At 49.2% G+C, this 19,504-nt stretch overlaps 1 protein-coding gene across 1 annotated transcript in view; it reads left to right on the top strand.

Annotated features, from left to right (window-relative positions):
- Positions 1–19,504, top strand: part of ADCY5 (adenylate cyclase 5) — a 136,109-nt gene that overhangs the window by 73,522 nt on the left and 43,083 nt on the right. Inside the window, exons 2-3 of the mRNA XM_039843212.1 lie at positions 5,545–5,694; positions 8,882–9,003. Of these exons, the coding sequence (XP_039699146.1) occupies positions 5,545–5,694; positions 8,882–9,003 (272 nt within the window). The remainder of the gene's footprint in view (positions 1–5,544; positions 5,695–8,881; positions 9,004–19,504) is intronic.

The raw sequence follows: 19,504 nt of genomic DNA, 5'->3' as shown, positions 1-19,504 counted from the left end.
GACCCCTATTGGGTTACAGGTCATCCTTTTACCTGGATTTGCACCGTCTGTTGCTATTGGCCTTCTGGCTGCAGTAAGAGTCAGATTACAGCAGGAGAGGCCAGAAGGATTAGCACTGAGATGCTGCAGCGGCCAGTTGATAATTACCTTGGGGGTCGTGTCTCAAAATAGACTCTGGCCCCTCTTTCTGGCCTCAGAGAGAGGAAAAGCTGCCTTTTTTCCATCCAGCTGATTCTTCACATTCTCTCTCCTAGTCCCTCCTGGATATCTTACTCCTGGTTTGTTGTTGTTGTTGTTGTTGTTGTTGTTGTTGTTGTTATTATATAATTTACATACAGTAGAATTCACCCTTTCTGGTGTACAGTTCTGTGGGTTTGACAAAGGCATAAAGATGTGTACCCACCAACCTAATCAAAATAAGGAACAGTTCCATGACCAGGAATGATTTCTTTCTGCTGCCCCTCTTAGTCAACCTCTCCCCCTGTCCCTTGCCCCCGGCAACCACCAATCTGTTTTCAGTCTCCATAGTTTTGCAATTTCCAGAATGCCATGTAAATGGAATCATACAGTATGCAGCCTTCTGAGTGTGGCTTCTGTCACTCAGCATAGAGTATTTGAGACTCAGTTACGATGTTATATGTTATCACTCGATCGTTCCATTTTATAGATGAGTAAAATTTAAACATTCCTGCACAGATTTTTGAGTGAATGTAACCTTTTATTTCATTTGGGCAAATACCTAGGAGTCAAACTGCTGCTCATGTGGTAAGTGTATGTTAAATTTTATGAGAAATTGAGAAACTGTTTTCCAAAGTGACTGAACCATTTTTCAGTCCTATTAGCAAGGTATGAGAATTCCAGCTGCTCTACATTCTTAGCAGTATTGATACTGGCAGTTCTTTTTTCTTTTCTTTTTGAGCTTAAATTTTATTTTATTTTAGCCATTCTAATAGTGTTTACTAGTATCTCATTGTTTTTAAAATTTTGCATTTCTCTAACGGTTAATGAGTTTGAACATCTTCTATGTGCTTATTTGTCACCCTTAATATCTTCTTTAGTGAGTTGTCTATTCATATCTTTTGCTCTTTTAAAAAGTGGGTTCTGGGTACAAATCTTTTCATCAGATATATGACTTACAAGTAATTACTCCCATTTTGTGGCTTGTCTTTTCATCTTCTCAACAGTGTCTTTTGAAGGTAAATGTTTTTTTAATTTTGATGAACTCTAATTTATCAATTTATCATTTATTTTCTTTTATGGGCCATGATTTTGCTATTATATATAAAGAATTTTTGCCTAACCCAAAGTTCTATGTTTTCTTCTAGAAGTTTAATAGCTTTAAGTTCTGCATTTAGGCCTATGAAGAACCATTCTGAGGAAATTTTTGTATATGTCGTGAGCTTTGAGTTAATCATATGGATATCCAATTGTTCTGGCACCATTTGTTCAAAAGTTTATCCTTTCTCCAGTTAGTTGCCTTTATATGTTTGTCAAAATTAAAGGTATGATATATGATTTGCGGATAATTCCAATCTGTTTGTTGTCTTTTTCACTTTCTTGCTGGTGCCTTTTGAAGCACAAAAGTTTTCAATTTTGATGAGGTACAATTTATCTACTTTTTTTTTTTTTGTCATTTGTGCTTTTGGTATAATATCTAAGAAGTAATTACTTAATCGGAGGTCATGAAGATTTATTCTTATGTTTTTTTCTAAGTGTTTTATAGCTGTAGCTTTTACATTTAGAGCTACATTAAATCAAATCCACTTCGATTTAATTTTGTATATAGTATAAGGTAGGGGATTCAACTTCATTCTTTTGCATGTAGATATCAAGTTATTCCAGCATCATTTCTTGACAAGACTATTTTTTCCCCATTGAATTGTCTTGGTACTCTTGTCAAACATCAACTAACCATAAATGTAAGGGTTTATTTCTGGACTCTATTCCATTTCATTTCATTCCATTCCATTCTATTCCATTCCATTCCATTCTATTCCATTGATCTATATTTCTATTCTTATGCTAGTACTGCTGTACCTTAATTACCGTGTCTTTATAATAAGTCTTGAAATTGAGTAGTGTGAGTCTTTCAACTTGGTTCATCTTTTTCAAAATTATTTTGGCTATTCTAGTTGTTTTGCTTTTCCATAGAAATTTTAAACTTATCTTGTCAATTTCTTAAACAAAAAAATACTGCTTAGATTTTGATTTCAGTTATGTTGCATTTATTCATGAATTTGGGGGAGAATTGACATCAGAACAATATTGAGTTTTTCAATACATGAACATGGTATATTTCTCATTTTATTTAGATATTTTTTTATTTCCTTCATCAGCATTTTATAGTTTTCAGTGAACAGGTTTGCACATATTTTGTTATACATAAATATTTCATAGTTTTGGTGACATTTAAATGGTACTTTAAAAAAATTTCACTTCTGATTGTTCATTGCTTATATACAGAAATATAGTTGCTTTTTGTATATTGACCTGTATCTGTGATCTTGTATTCTTGTATTTGTAAACTTGCCCATCAATTTTGGTAGCTGTTTTGTAGATTCTTAGGGATTTTCTACATAAGCAGTTATGTTATCTGCACATATAGACAGCTTTATTTCTTCCTTTCCATACCGTATGCCTTTTATTTCTTTCTCTTGTCTTATTGAATGATCTAGGACTTCCAGGACAATATTGAATACTAGTGATAAGAAGGAACGAACTTGCTTTGTTCCTGGTCCTTAAGGAAAAACATTCAGTCTTGCACCATTAAGTATGGTGTTATAGGTTTTTTCCCTATATATGCCATTGATCAGATTGAGGAATTTCCCTTCCATTCCTAATTTGTTAAGAATTCCTTTTTAGTCTTGCATAGATGTTGAATTTTATCAAATACTTTTCTGGTAACCATTGAAAGAACCACATGATTTTTCTATTTAGTCTGTTGATAAGGTAAATTACATTGATTGATTTTCCAAGTTGAAGCAGCCATCCATTCCTGGGATGAAACACACTTGGCCATGTTACAGTATCATGGTGCATTATCCTGTCTGAGGAAAGCTCCTCATCTCCTTCTCAGTTTCTCCTTTCTCGTGCCTGTTTTTATTATCGTCCTCTCTCCTGTCAAAAGATATCTCCTAACTAGAACAGTCTTCAGAATTCTCTGCAGTCTGCACCTCCAGCCTTCACCTCCTGGTCCCCAGCGGCTTCCAGAGGCACGTCCTCAGGGTCTGCTTTCATAGTCACTGTGTTGGTTAATGCTGCAGGCCACCTTCTCCTCCCTGGTCTCGGGGTCTCTTCTTTCTGAGTCAGCTCTGCTTTGCCTGTTCCCCCAGCCTTGTGTGTAAGTCTTTGTTCCCTCATGCTTCGGGCCTCTGTGGGAGCCTCCTGCCCCATCTCCCACTCCCTGCACTACTCTCGCCCGTGATAAACCTTCTTGGGGCTGTGCGCTCATCACACTGTTCTTTGGTTCAGCAGTCCTTTGTGGCTCCCGTTATGTAAGGGTTGTGCCGAGAGCTCTCAGCCTGACATTCAGATGCCTCTTCAGTCTGGCACCAGGGTGCCCTTCCAGCCCCATCTTCTCTCTGTGGACTTCCCCTCAGAATCTGAGAACCCGGGTTATTTATTCAAGGACCCTGCGTACCTAATAAGCTGAGCTTCCTGGATACTCTCTTCAGGGAGGCCCTTCCCCTTGCCTGTCACCAAACGTGCCCCTAACTCAGACGCAGCACAGCACAGCTGGGCCTGCTCAAAGGTCTTCTCTCATCATCCCACACTCCCTCCTCTCCCTTTCGCTTGGTGTGAGTCAATTTCTGCTTCCCGTTGCCAGTTCTCCGTTATGCCAGTTCTCCGTTAGTCTTGACTATTTATCTCCTCAGTTGAATTGTCAGCTTCCGTAGAGCAAGGGTCTTCTTTCCTTGTAATAAATAGCTTGGGTTTTTATCTGCTGTGTGTTTTCATAAAATGGCGATGGTAGGATTCTGGGGTAGTTGGAGTTGGGGAGGGAGTCGTGAGAGCTGTGAGTCCTCAGCAGAGTTGGGGAAGCTGGTTATCTGAGTTTGCCCCTTCCATGAAGGCATGTCCAGGCGGCATCTGGGAGATGTTATGTTTTTCAGCCAGAAAAAAAGGATTTATGGGGAAAGAGAGTCTCTTTTCGTTCATGAACTGGGGCAGACTCAGTATAGGATGTCTCCAGGGAAAGATGGCACCGCATCCAGCATGGAGCCCACATGGCCTCCAGGCCTAGGCTGGCAGAGGACCCAGCGCGATCAGGACCACCTCAGAGCTGGAGTAGGGAAGCCTTCAGGCAGAACACCGACCTGGGTCAAGGCAGGACGTCTAGGTCCCTGAGACAAAGAGGCCCCTGGAAGAAGAGTGTGGGAGTTGTCTGCTGGGTCACTGCCAGGCAGCTGACATCCCAGAGGAAGGCTTTTGGGATCCAAATGGACAAGGCCAGAGGAGCCATAGAGGAAGGTGCAGGCCCGGCCTGAGCTCCTCTTCTGTAGTTGGGACTATGAATTAAGGTTTTGGAGGGAGCGGTTGAGGCCTAGAAACCTGAGCATCTTTGTGGGCTTCAGTCCTATGTGGCCTAAGGCAAGGGCAGGACCAGGATCAGTTTACCCAGATATTCCAATAGTTGTATTTGTCAAGAGAAATTTTGGCTAAAACAGCACCTTTGTCAGTGTCTGAAATGTGCTATATAAACTCGCTTTTGTGGGTTGCATTGTGTTTTGTTTTCCCTTAGCTTTTCAGTAAATATTCCTTCCTTTCAAAAGAATTCCAACCTTGTCTCTGTGACCTGAGGGGCAGTGGTATTTTTCCACATGCACATCCCAGCCAGCGTGGAGAAGGGCATCAGTGAGGAGCGGGGGTGATGGTAGATGCTCTCCACCTGGTGTAGCGGGGTCATCAGGGGGCCTTGGTGCTGCTGCAGAGAAGGAATGGAAGCCTAGGAAGAGGAGGTGAGACCCGCTGTGGGCACTGATTGCTACTGGCCAGGGACCTTATCCTTCTCTCATTCCCCAGGGGACTTAGCACAGCGCTAGGGTCTCATGGTTAGCCAGCCAGTACTTGTTTTATTGGAGCTGATCCCTGGGGAATAATAAACTAAGTCCTCTGTGTACAAGGGCAGCCCTTTGTCCTATGCTGGACTCTGGCACATTTTCAAAAAATGAAATCCTGCCATCCTCATGGAACCTTCCTTGCAGTGTGCGCCTGCCACTGCCAGCACACGCAGTCGCTCACAGCATCACCAGTACAGCTGATCTTTTCATCTTTGGTATTATGGACACATTCAGTTTGATTATTCAGTGACTCGGTGTCCCAAGGGCCATACCCGTTAATAGACCATCCAAGCTTTGGTCTTTGAAGACATTAGAGGGCCTGACCAGTTACGCTCAGCTACTCCCAGCGGCCCTTGGCATTTGTTTGCTGGCAGCTGGATGTGTGTTTCCTAAGACGGGGGCTGGGGGCTGGGCCCATGCTGTGGGACTGGAAGGGTCAGGGTTGGGGCTCCAGTGACTGGTGTCCTTATCTCTCCCTCTGCAGCTGGTCTCCAATGTCCTCATTTTCTCCTGCACCAACATCGTGGGTGTCTGCACCCACTATCCGGCAGAGGTCTCCCAGAGACAGGCCTTCCAGGAGACCCGGGAGTGTATCCAGGCACGGCTCCACTCACAGCGGGAGAACCAGCAGCAGGTGAGTGTGGCCCTGAGGTCCCTGCACAGCTGGCTGGGAGCAGACACAAGACCTGCCTCCCCTCCAGCTGTGCTCATTACTGCTGCCCAGCCCCACCTCCCTGGGTGGGGGCCCAGCCCTGGGGAATGTTTCCTCTGGAGGGAGCCCAGCATTCCTGGCTCTGTGGGAATGCTCTAGGAGAGACTCTGAAGAGTTCTACCCCTGTACTTGCCTGCTGCCTTCCCAATGTCCCCCTGTGGTTTTGGAAACGAGCCAGAGCAGCCCAGGCCTTGCAGCAGGGAGAGGCCCTCCACCTCTCCCCGGGGGCCGATAAGTTGGATTCTGAGAATGTCAGCATTCCTGCCGGGGACTAGGAGGGAGAAGAGGAGACCTGAGCTGGCAGCCCCTGTGACACCCACACTAGACACTTCCTCTGTGCTGAGTTCTGGGGTTTGGTTGATTCAGAGAAAGGAAGGCAGCCTGTATCACCCTACACCTCACCCTCACAGGACTCTCGGGCTAGGAGGCAGGCTGCTCATGTAGCTGCAGAATGGGGTGCGGGTGGGACGTCTCACAGTGAGCCCTGAGAAGAGCTCAGGGAGGTGTCTCATTGCTTGCACTAAACACAGGGGTCTGCAAACCCCAGGCTATGGACTGGTACCGGTCTGTGGCCTGTTAGGAACCGGGCTGCACAGCAGGAGGTGAGCTGCAGGCCAGCCAGTGAAGCTTCATCTGTATTTGCAGCCACTCCCCATTTGTATCACCGCCTCAGCTCCACCTCAGATCATCGGGCATTAGATTCTCATAGGAGCACTGGTCCCTGGTGCCAAAAAGGTTGGGCACCGCTATGTTAACAGACCATTGAACTCTACAGAGTAATCAGGGGCTCTAAACGAAGGTCTAGGTGGGAAGGAGATGTTGACGCCAGAGCCAGGACCCTCCTCCTGGGAAGGCGGTGAGTCTTAAGGAGGGTTAAGAGCAGTATGCATGTACGGTCCTTCTGTCTGAGGGGCTTATGTGCAAAGGCAAGAAAAAAGTACCAGAAGCTTGGGATGCTTCTCATGGTTCACTCTCTCTAGAGCAGAATGCAGATTTCAATTCAGGCGTTACTGGGAGGGGAGCATGGAAGAGTAGGCAGGAGCCAGATCATGGAATCCTCGAGGCCAGGCTGAGTCGTGGGCTGATCCTGCAAGCTTCAGGAGGCACAGAATGTTTTATGCGGGCCAGTGATCCGGTCAGGTGTGTGCTTTAGAAAGATCACTCGCTGACTTGCAGTGGAGGATTAAGCAAAGACAACAAGCATGGAGACAGAGAAACCAGTGTGGAGCCTGCCCTGTCATCCAGGCCAGACCGGAGGGAGGCCTAGACCTGGTAGAGGCTGAGGCTGGGATGTCAGAGGGTATTTCAGAAGGAGAGGAATGGCAGCCAGGCCTGGTTTGCGGGGAGCGTGCCAGGACTAGGCCAGGCACAGGAAGGTGGAGTGAGGGCATTGGCAGTGGAAAATAGGAAGAGTCGGTTCAGTGGATCCAGAATTGTCCACATTTGATGTGGCTGGTGGAACCTAGGGAAGCTATGGAGGTTTTGAGCAGGGAAGTGGTATGCAAAAGGCCATGTACTGGGGAGACCAGGGCTGTACAGGCAGTGAGGAAGGCTGAGGAGAAGCTGTCTGGTCGAATGGCATGGCCAGAATCCAACAGTCAGGTGAGAACTGCGTATGATTGGTGGAGAGGGATGCAGGACAGAAAGGATGAGTCGGGGGGCTGTGTCCAAACCAGCAGGACTCGATCAGTACTGGACAGGGCCTGTGGCTAGACCTTTGCTCAGAGGAAAGGTTCTGAGAAGTAGGAGCAGTTTACATGGCAGGGTCTTGACCTTGGTGATCAGGAGAATGGGAGTGTCATGGTCAAAGGCAAGGACCTTGAGAAGAAGAGCCATTGGGGAATGAAAACCGGGGAAGGTAAGTGGTTTGGGGCATGGGGTCAAGGTGGTGGTGGCCAGACATCAGATAGCCAGCTGGAGACCCTGGAGCCCTGGTGACCCCAGAGGTGCTGGTGGAAACCTCACTCCTAGAGGACAAGAGTGAGCAGAAAGAGGTCAGAGGTGGTGAAGCACTCCATGTGGGGCCAGGAGGAGGGAGAGGAACCAGCAAAGATGCAGGAGGGAGAGGAACCAGCAAAGATGGAGGAGTGAGAGGGTGGCCCAGCCTCCAGTGAAGCCTAGCGAAGGATGGGAGAATGAGGAGGGCCGGAGGCAGCCAGGATGAAAGGCTCCAGGATGAGGGGATTCTGAGAACGAGCCTGGCGTGGGCAGTGGGCCACGTAGGGCATAGGTGCAGGCTGCCCGGTCCAGAGGCAGCTGGACCTCTCAGAGCAGGCAGGCTGGGAGGAGAGTGCAGAGCAGGGGCAAGACCTAGACCCCAACACTGGCTGACGTGACAATGTGTCTCTGGCCCCTTTCCCTGCTTCTCTCTTACCTCCTCTTTGACAGGTTTTAACTTCTCTTAGTTTCTCAAAGTTGGCATGTTTTCCCTTTCTCCTGGGCCATTGTCCCTTATGTGGAAATGGAGCCTCCCTCCTCACCCCATCCTTCTGGTCCCCACGAAGCCTTCTCTGACCTCCCCACTTCTCTGCAGCTTAGGTCAGATATCTCTGCTCAGTGTCCTGTAGTGCCCCACCCCCATGAAGCTGGGAGCTTTGTGAAGAAGCCTTGCTTGTCTAGTTCGTGATTATAACTCCTGGCGCCCAGTGTGATGCCTGGAACATGGCAGGTGCTCAATAAATATTTAATGACTGATCGAATGGATCTCATTTAATGCCGTCAACAACTCCATTCCTGTTGACAAACGAGGAACCTGGGGCTCAGAAGAGTTAAGTAATTTGCCAAGGTTACACCTAGTTTCGGGCGACACATAGGATTCTGACTTAGGTGCTCGGTGCTATAGGTTCATCAGCAGCGCTTTTCTTCATGGGCACAAAGAACCCTGGGGGTGTCCCAGGGAGAGGGGCCCAGGTTGCCCTGGGGGCATGACCTCAGCCTACCCCGCCGGCACACTCACAGTTGTTAGCCCCACAAGTGTCAGGAGAGCCAGAGAGGTTTTCCAGGGCCCAGAAGGTGTGGGCACAGGTGTGGAGGAGTCAGCCTAGAGAGGACAGGGGACTGCCGGGCAGGTGGAAGGAGCTGTGATGAAAGCATCTGCTTCCCTCCCCAGGAGCGGCTCCTGCTGTCTGTCCTTCCCCGTCATGTTGCCATGGAGATGAAAGCAGACATCAACGCCAAGCAGGAGGATATGATGTTCCATAAGATTTACATCCAGAAACATGACAATGTGAGGTAGGGATGAGACGGGGGGTTGCGAGGGCGGGGCAGGGCAGGGAGGACTGAACCCAAAGAGATGACATCCTCATTTCCTCCCCTGCAGCGGGGCACAGCCCAATAGGGTGGTCTGGTGGCTTTGGAATATGTGTTGTATGGGGTCCGTCTCTAGGTCTGTTATTGGGGGCGAGGAAGAGGTGAGGCTGCGAGGAGAGGATATGAAGGAAGGAGGAGAAAGGAGAAAGCGACAATGCCAGCTGTTGGGGAAACTCGTGACCTAACAAGGGAGACAGAAAGCAGTGACTTGGGAGCTAAATGTTTCCACCATCATCTCCATCTTCGTCGCCATCCAGCAGCTTCCATGCCTTCTAAGCCAGCGTGTGCCAGGCACTGTGCCAGCATCACCCACCTCATTGCTAATCCTCTTGACAACCCTGCTAGATGGGGACCCTAATCAGCGTCCCTGGTTTAGAGATTGAGCTCAGAAGGGCTAAGACCCTTGCCCAGAAGTCACTCAGCTAGAAGTGGTAGAGCTGGGGTGCACCCAGGTCAGCCCGCCCCAAGGCCACATGCCTTCCATCTGTGTTTGCTGCTTCCCTAGACAGAGGCCGCTGACAGCAGGGATGTGCAAACAGATGTAGATTAACGGAGTGCAAAATCTGCTTATGACTTCCACGGGGACATGAAGCGATACAGTGGCCTTCATCCAGCATGGCCTGATAATCCTCCCATATGCCCAGAAAAGGAGCTGCTGTGTTTGCCTTCGAGAGAGTTACTTTCTCCCTGGGCGGGTTTCCCTAGGACCCACGTGTCCTCTAAGGGTGGTGTTGAGAGAGCCCTTTGGAGGCTTGGGCTGAATTATCAATAAAGGGATTGAATGGAATAATGTAGATATCTCTCTCTCTCTCTCTCTCTCTCACACACACACACACACACACACTACACACACACACACACACGCCCCTATTCCCTGATGGCAGCAGGGGTGGGGAGGGCACTGTTTTCATACAGAGCAGGCAGATTTGCCCAGTTCTCAAGTATACCCTGGAATCTAAGACTGTCATTTCTGCCCGCACGTCCTCTGTTCATCTCTCAAAACAAACTTTAAGCTTTTGGGAGAAAAATATACTTACGTACTTTTGTCTCTAGTTTTGGGGGGTAATCCCAGCCCCCTTGAAGCCCACCCACACTCATGTGTCCAGCAGGGACAGGGCAGCCAGCAGAACTTTAGTCTGTCAGGAAGAAGGCTGCCCCTGGTCGGGTCTCCATACCCAGCAGGTGTCCTGAGGGGCTGCAGGCCCAGCTGACCGAGCTCAGAGAGGGAAATGGGGTCTGGGCCTTGGTAGGGAGCGCCCACTGACTGCTGGTCTCTTGCTTCTCCTCCTCACACCTGCCTCAGTCTTCACATGGTAGAATAATCGGTCACCACAGAGCGCTTTCTGTAACTTGCACACTATTCTCAGTGCTTTCATGTATTCACTTAGTCCTCACAGTAAATGTAAGAGGTTGGTACTGTTATCTCCATTTTACAGATAAGGAGACTGAAGCACATGTATTAACTTACCTAAGATTTCATAGCCGGTTAAGTGGGTGAATTGCCCCCACAAAGCTTTTTGACATCAGCTTTTACCTAGCATGACTACTGGATGGATGTTTTTCATATGCTCAGGAGAAAAGAGTTTGTATGAGATTCTGTGGGAAAGAGCCTTGGGGGCCCCCACGCCAAGAGGAGACTCAGAGGAGAGTGTGGGGAGACGTTTGGCTTCCAGCACGTGTGTGTGTATGTGTGTGTTTGTGTGTGAGTAGGGACCCGCCAGGGGCCTTTCCTGTCTCGTGGCAGCCCCTGAAATCTGGAGGAGTCTGCCTCATGATGGGTAAAGAAACAGCCTTTCCCCTAAGGCTAAATCCCAACGATCGTAAGATTCAAGTGGGCGGGAGTGACCTGCCAGGTGGTCCCGACACATACAGAGCCCTGAGCTCCCCACTCGACAGTTTTCTCTCGCAGTCCTATCTTCACCACCTCACTGGCCCTGACATTGTTCCAGGTGGAGCGCGGATGAAAGCTGCTTTCCTTGACTGCTCCTCACACAGCAAAGCTTTCAACGGATTTCACTAACTATAAAGTGGAACGCAAAGGAAATTCAGAAATTCAAGGCTCAGAAACAGTTCATCATTCAAGGCACAGGCTCTCAGCCTGGCGTGGCTAACACATCCGGCTGTGACTTTGTGTGGATAAAAGAACAGTGCCTTAATCACAGTGGCTAGAGCATCTGCATGGCAGGAAGCAAACCCCAGCCACAGTGGAGGCATTTCTGTTCTAGGCCGTGCTCAGGATCAATGGCAGCAATCAGGAAAGAGATGAAAGGAGAGAGAGAGAAGCCAAGATGCCATCATTTTCATGGGGACAGACTTAATTATGACTCTGAAATTGCTAGGCTAGAGGTGGCTAGTACATGTCAGAGGCCAGTCACAAGCAATTATATGCAAATATGCTGCTGAGGCTCCTTCTGCTGTTCCATTAGCCACACTGGATGCAGCTTTTGGTGGAAACATTGCTTGCTCTGGTCTCTCTTTTTGAGTTGAACCTTTGTCTTTGGTTGGGGGCTGAGTAGTAGGCAAAGGGGTGACATCATAGTGTATAAAATATACTTTGAGCCTGGGGTGCAGGGTCGGGCATCTCTGTAGGTAGTCCCAATGCTTCCTGGCTATGTGACTAAGGCAAGTTATAGGCATTGAGCCACTCTGAACCTCAGTTTCCTCATCTACATAAGAGGACGGGAAGAGTACCTCCTTAATAGGGTCGCGAAGAGTCAGCGAAATAATGCGAGGAAAGAGCTTAGCATAATATCTGGCACAGAACAAGTGTTCAGTAATTGGAAGCAGCTATTATTGTTGTTACTGTTATTATTATGATTACTATCACACCCCTATCAACAAAGAAAGGCCTGGGGATTCTCTAGCTGGAGAGTGGAAGGGTGATGAGTCACATTTGTCAATTCTCTGCGGAACTGTAATATTTAGAGAGGGTGATGACATGCTGTTCTCTAGCCCCACCGAGAGCAAGGCCACAAGAAAAATAAATCAGCTCTGTCTGTGACAAATTGGGCCTGGATCTACGAAAGGGGAAGAGACTAATGGGTGGGGGAGAGTTTAGCCTGGGGAGGGAGGGTGACAGACAGGCGCTATCACTCTCCGTGGCCTCGTTCCCTCCTGGCCCCAGGGAAAACAGTTGTGCAAGCGGACAGTTCCCGGGACTGCCAGGGATCCTGTTAGATGCTTTGGTGCTGAGCCCCGAATGGCTACGGGTTGAAGCAAGCCAGAGGCCAGGGAGCTCTCAGAGCCCCCCAGATGCTTTTCCTGTCTGCTGTGTGGTGACAGAGGGAGATGTGTCAGCTCCTCTGGCTGGATGAGGCAGCTGGGCCTGAGGCCCATTGCTGGGATGTTAGACCTGTAGCTTGAGAGCCCTCCTGCCTATCTTCTTTCCCCCAGGTACCTGCTGCTCCTGTAGCCAGCAGTGCCAGGGTCAGAGGTGGGCTGTGCTGTCCCCTGTCCTAAGATAAGGCCTCCAGCACATGCCAGCAGAGGCTGCTCTGGGCTGGGGGCTCCCAGGGCTGTGCCTTGGGAGTAGGGAGATCAGGGATGGAGGAAGGGGCCATCCAGAGAAGCACTACACCAGGAGGAGGCACATCCACATCCCTGTGGGTCACAGTAAAGGTAGAGATGCAGCCAGAACCCACATGCCACCAGGGTACCCTTGCCAAGAGGTCACCATTGTAGAGCAAGATGAGTGTCTGTGCTGAGCAGACTGGCTCACACCCCTCTCTGCCACTTAGTAGCTGTGGGAACTTGGGCAAGTCACCTAATCTGGGTCTCAATTTCCTTATCTGTAACATGAGAATAGTGATGTCCGTTCATTCCTCCGTTCAGCGGACATTCTGCTTTTGCCTCCATTGCTGGGGACTTGAGCGGTGTTCACAGATATTTAGCTGGAGGCAGGGATCATGATGAGAGTGAAGGGGAACGCTGTCTCTGACACTGACAAGCTCACCTTCTGTTCAGGAAGACACACACTAAGCAACAGATTAATGAGTAAATTGGAAATGTACCACATGAGGAGTCGGGGCTAGGACTGCATTCTCAAGGGTATAGATGTTATATGACTTACTGCTCAGTTATTCTGCTACAATTGTGATTAAAGTCGCAAAAGAGCAGAGCTTATAATTGGGGGCCCTGGGGCTTCTTGCAGGGCTGCTGGGAGGGGAGATGAGGTAGAGTATGTAAGCCCCTGGCTCAAGAGGTGGCTGCAGACTGTTTACCTGGTGGAGGTGGAGCAGGCTACCAGGCTAGCATCAAGGTCAGGTAACCTAGTACCCCAAAGGTTTTGGGGGGCAGTGAAGGCCTGAGAGGGTGCTGAAGGATTCTTCCCTTCCATAAGGGTCTCTGTTGAATGAAGATGGCTCTACACCTGATTGACCTGTCCCCATGCTGGCTCCTTAAGGCTTTAAAGGATGTAGGTGGTGGGGAGAGCCAGAGATCATTCTGTAGATGGCTTCTCCTCCAGGGGATGCTTATCCTCTGCTGAGGAAACGTGTTTCTGTGTGGACCATGGGAGGGGTTCAGGATGGAGGGTGGGGGTCTTGGCTCACTGGTTTGAATCAGCCTCAGTCTCAGGGACCCAGGATCCCTGAGGGGCTGGAGCCAGGCGCCTGGCAGAGGGGCTGCTGACCCAGATGTGAAAATGCAGTAACACCTGTCCCTAAGCCCAGGGACTCAGCAAGGTCTAGGGAGGGCTGCCCTGCCCTCACTCCTACCCCTCCCTTCCCTTGTCTCCCCAGTCTCTTCCAAACCACCCCCTTTTAAGGTTATCATCTCCTCTCCCGTCTCCTTCAAGGACTTGGCTGCGTCCCCAGGTCACTCCGGCGTCTAGCTCAGCTTCTGCATGGTTCTGAATTATAATGACCTCAGGACAATGCCCGTGATGTTCAGATACCTGTGAGTGGACTGTGCACCCTATGAGCAGAGAGGAAAATGTTTGCCTCCTCCAGCCATGTCCCCGGCCAGCCAACCTTGTGGTCCGCAAACACCCAGCATTCCTGTCTCTAACCTGATGTTAAGAAAAGTATTCTCGACTCTACACTCGCCCTAGTTATAGATTTAAGTAGTCTTTATATAATTATCTCATTCATGCCACAAACATTTATTGAGCTGCTACTATGTGCCAGACATAACTAAGAGTACATGGAAAAGACACTGTGCTTGCCCTTAAGGGAATATTCAGCCCTCACCAGGGAGGTGGGGCCGAGCCCGGTGCTATCGGAACAGCGGGCTGACGATCCAGCTGGTCCCATTGGGGGAGCCACTGCGGTCCGGTCTTAGCTTTTTAATTACTTAATTATTTTAGTTGTGGTAAAATGTACGTAGCATACAATTTACCATTTTAACCATTTTTAAGTGTACAGTTCGGCGGCATTAAATATACTTACATTGTTGTGCAACCATCACCACCATCCATCTCTAGAAATTCTTTACTCTTTCACTGAAACTGAAACTCTGTACCCATGACACACTTAACTCCCCATTCCTCCCCTCCTCCCAGGCCCTGGCAACCACCATTCTACTTTTGTCTATGAATTTGACTGCTGTAGTTACCTCACATAAGTGGAATCAATTTGTCCTTTCGTGTCTGGCTTCTTTCACCTAACATAATGTCTTCAAAGTCCATCCGTGTTGTACCATGCGTCAGACAGCCCTTTAAGGCTGAATAATATTCCACTGTGTAAATACCACATTTGTTTATCCATGCATTCATTGATGGACACTTGGGTTGCTTCCACCTCTTGATTATTGTGAATAATGCTCTGTGAACACAGGTATAGAAATATCTCTTCGAGTCCCTGTTTTCAGTTCTCTTGGGTATGTACCTAGAAGAGAAATTGCTGTATCATGTGATAATTCTATATTTAATTTTTAAAGGAGCCCCATACTGTTTTCCAGAGTGGTTCACCATTTTTACCTTTCCACAGCTGTGCACAATGGATTCCATTCCTTCACATCTTTGCCTGGGGTAGAGTCTTGACAACAAACCTTGGTTTGTCCTGGGACACAGAATGAGGATCGTGGGGAATGGAGCCAGCAACCAGCAGGGACTTATTATTTTAACTCTCTGGACTCAAACTGGGGAGGCCCTGGGGGAGACAGGAAGAGAGAGAAGTCAGGTTGAAGAGTCATTGACCCATCGACTACACCAGGCTTTATCCGAAACAGCTGGAATCAGTTGTGGTTTGCGATTTTGATTCTGATAAGAATTCTGTCATAAGAAGGATTATTCTGGGCGGGGTAAGTCAAAGAAAACATCGTGAATATGGAAGAGTTAGAATCAGGTTCTAAAAGAAGAATGATTTGTTTTCAACCTTTTAAAAATAAACATTTTTGTTATACAAAGGATGTATATTCTTTGTAGAAAAATTGGAAAACGAGAGCTTTGTAGAGAAGAGAATAGCAAGGACCATCTTCTCACTCCAAGAGATCACTGACAACTGCTCTGTCTTGGTCCAGTTCCTGTCCCCTTTACCATGCTTCTCCTTTGAGAAGCATTTCCTCGGCTCTTCTGAGACTCTGTAAACAGTCTGTAGGTGCCGTGGGGTGGTATATTGTCTGGGTAGTGGGAGTAGGAGTTGGTGGGCAGAAATAGGATCGCAGGCTTAAGAGATAGAACGGAGTCTGCAGGGGCCACTGAGGCCGGCAACGTAGATTCCAGTATATACACTGACCTCAGACCCGCTGCACTCGGTCCTGATGATCAGGCCAGTCCCAGGGTGTCCCCACTTTCTGAAGGAAGGTGTCGCATCTGTGAGAGTGGAGAGGGCACGGCTGTCTCAGGCGGATTCCCCCTGTTGGTGGGATCCGTGCAGACATCGGTGTATTCAGCATCCTCTCACCGGCCTTTTTCCCCTTTGCCTCTCCCAGCCTACGCCCTCAGATGCATCTCTGATGCTCCTAGTTCATATGGTTCACTTTAATCGGTCTTCCATCATCCCTTGGAAAATGCCCAGTTGTGTGTTGTCTATCCTCAGCCAGGTGTTGATGAGACCACACCTCACTGTGCTACTTGCCTGTGCACATGAGTGATTCATCGCTCCTCCTTTATTTTACAAGGGAACTGGACCCAAGAGGTTCCCTAGGTTGTGTGGCTTGGAGCAGATGGAGGGCATGCTGCAGGGCGTAGCCCTCTCGGTCAAGGAGAGACTCCTGGGAGTTGGGCTGAGACTTTCCCGCGACCCCTTCCTTAGGCCCACCTTGACAGGCCCTTTGCCTCTTGGCGTTTCTTGAGCACCCTCTCTGTGCGATGTGAGGAATGCAGGAGGTCAGAGGAACAGGTCCTCAGTGCTACTGTCTGCCCAGACCACTAGGCGAACTCGGCTCTGGGGTGTTCAGAGATGCCTCTGGATGTGGCCTGTGCACGGGAACAGGTTCAGATGCTGACAGCTTCATCCAGTCACAGGGCCTGTTGGCAGCAAGAGGGAGCAACCGTGAGGAAATGCATTTAACCAAAAATGCATGTGGTAGAGCTGAGCTGAAGCTGGGGCAGATAGCTGAAGGGCCTGTTGTGGTAACTGGGATGAAGTGCCTGCCCGCTCTTGCGTCTGGAGTAGAGTGCAGGCAACCACGAGTGATGGATGGCAGGCAATTAGGGAGGAGCACACAGCCAGGGTGGGCCTGCCTAGCTTCTGTGTGCCTGCCACGAGGGCCTGGTCATATTGCCAACGTGAGCTCTCAAGTGGGAGCTAATCGATGAATTAGCACCTTGTGGCATGTCTGGGCTCAGGGCCGGTTGTAAAATGGCCTTCAGAATTACCAGGGAGTGGATCAGGGAATGCTGGCCAGCAGAGCCGTCTGCCTGCCTTTGGGTAAACCTCTTAAAACAAGAGCCTTCAGAAGTGACAGTCACTAAGCAGAATCCTCCCCCAGGGTGGCAGAGAAGTATGATTCTGCCTCTGACAGGAGGTGGGGGAAAGGAGGTGGCAGTATTTCCAAAAATGTGTAGGAGAGGCTCAGAGGTTCAGAGCGGGGCCCTCCGAGGCCCTGGCCAGGCTGCCATGCAAGTTACAAGCCCTGCTTTGAGCCTCCACCTCCCTGGTTGGTTGCTGTGTCCCACCGCCTGAAGGAAGGGAGTCATACAGAGCAACCTGCCCCTCCCTGATTCCTCAGTAGATGTTGAAGACCCTTGGAGGGGGCCATGGAGAGGAGATCCCAGAGATTGGAGGGAGGGGAGGGTCAGGCTTTCTAAGCCACCTGGAGGGCTCACACACCAGCATTGTTTCCAGTATCTCCTGGCACAGAACCAAGAAGCTGCCCGTGGCCTTCATCACCACCATTCCACCATTTGTTCTGTGAGCATCTGCAGGGTGTCTGGCCCTGGGCTCCGCAGGCTTGTGTGTCAGATGACATGCTCGTGACCCCAAGTTGTCCAGTGGGGTAGAAGCAAGAGCTACTGGAGTTACTGGTCCTCCCTCTTACTTGGCTTGGCAGCTATGAATATTCTCTTCCATTCAGCAAATATATGTTAGGCACTGCTGTAGGTTGAATTGTGTCCCCCTAAAAGATATGTTGAGGTCCTAACTCCTCATACCTGTGTATGGGACCTTATTTGGGAATAGGGTCTTTGTAGATGAAATCAGGTTAAGATGAAGTCATGCTGGAGTAGGGTGGGCCCCTCATCCGGTATGATCGGTGTCCTGATAAGAAGAGAAAAATGCCACGTGAAGACAGAGATAGATACACGGGGAGAATGCCATGTGGGACAGAGGCAGAGACGGAGATTGCAGTGACGCAGCTGCGAGCCAGAGAATGCCTCGGATTGACAGCCATCTCCGGAAAGAGGCAAGGAAGGATTCCACCCCGAGTCTCAGAGGGAGCATGACCCTGTTGACACCTTAATTTTGGACTTCTAGTCTCCAGAACTGTGAGAGAATAAATTTCTGTTGTATTAAGCCACCCAATTTGTGGCACTTTGTTGTAGCAGCCCTAGAAAACTAACATGGGTACCTACTATGTGCTGTGTATCGTGCTAGATATGTGTGTGGGATGGGAGGACAGATAGAGCAGAAGGCAAGGTCGACATCATTTGTCCTCGTTCATGCAGTCATTCACTTACAAATTTTATTGAGCATTTACTCTTTGTTCCCGATATTGTACTGGGGCTCCGATGTAGCAGTGAATGGAATAGACCAAAATTCTCCTCCCTTCAAGGAGTTTACATTCTAGTGGGGAGAGACAGGTAGGAACATAATGATAAATAACAACGACAGTAAATAAGTAGTGAAAAGTGCAGGGGATCAAAATGCAGCAGGGAAGGGAGAGAGACATATGGGAAGGGATGTAGATTTAAATAGGATGGTGGGAGCCTCCTTAAGAAGGTGACGTTTGAACTAGTAAAGTAGTTCTCATATTAGAATCACCAGGGAGCTTAAAATAGAACAAAACAGAACAGAAGCAATCAATAACAGAACCCCACCCGAGGCCAAATAAGTCTGAATCTCTGGGGTTGGGGCTGTGGGACCTCTCCTTATAAAAGCTCCCAGATGATTCTAATGGGCGCCGGGTCTAAGAACCACTGGTTGAGCAGGGCGAGAGCTGCAGTGAAGAAAAGTGCTCACTATGGTCCAGCGAGGTCACCTGTGGAGGAGAATGGTCCAGGCCTGCTCATGTCCATGCATGGCAGGCAAATGCCTGTCCCGCCTGAATGGCTAGGTGAGCTCGGGCAGGGACAGGGGGTGGCGGGGCGGGGCAGGGGGTCAGAGCGCAGTGAAGTGAGGCCCTCTGAAGCCCCAGTCCACACACATCAGCTTCATGCTTCCTTGGGTGGCCCATCCTCCTTCTTCTCTCCTCTTATCCTTGGCTTGGTGCCATGGATTACCTTACCCCGTAGCAGTCCTGCCTCTGCCAGGTTTAGGGACTTTTTTCCTTCCTACTGTGGGGTCCCACCAGCCCCTCAAAGCCAGGCTTCTGCTGTGTAGGCTTGCACCCAGGATGGAACAGCTGCTGAGCCTGGCCTTGTCAGCTTTGCATTTGAAGTATAAGGTCAGCCCAGGCGACTCTTGCCGACCTTGCTCCTTGACTCCGGAGTAGCTGATCTTGACCCCGGAGTAGCTGATCTTGACCCCAGCTTGCCTCAGCTTTGATTTTCCTGAGTTAAAGAAGAATTTCCAGAATAACTCTGTAACGGTGTTTTTGGTAGACCAAGAAAGACCTTTTCCTTCTTGAGGGGAGTGGGGCAGCTGCCCGAGAGACTGAGAGTCAGGGAAGTGGCAGGCAGGCCGGGAGAGGGGTCTGCACTTATGTAGTTCGGAAGCCGAGATTGGCACCTGTATCCTGGCCACTTCCCCTCACCCACTCCCCTCTCACCCAGTGGGCTGCACGCTCAGAGACTCCCCCTGGGCAGGCGCTGAGCCTGTCTGCTGAGCCTGTCAGACACCAGGCATCAAAGCTGATGGCAACTCCAGACTCCCTTTCATCTTCT

The sequence above is a fragment of the Pteropus medius genome, unplaced genomic scaffold (assembly GCF_902729225.1).
Source record: "Pteropus medius unplaced genomic scaffold, Ma_sr-lr_union100, whole genome shotgun sequence".
NCBI lineage: Eukaryota > Metazoa > Chordata > Mammalia > Chiroptera > Pteropodidae > Pteropus > Pteropus medius.
This window is presented reverse-complemented; position numbering and strand designations above follow the sequence as displayed.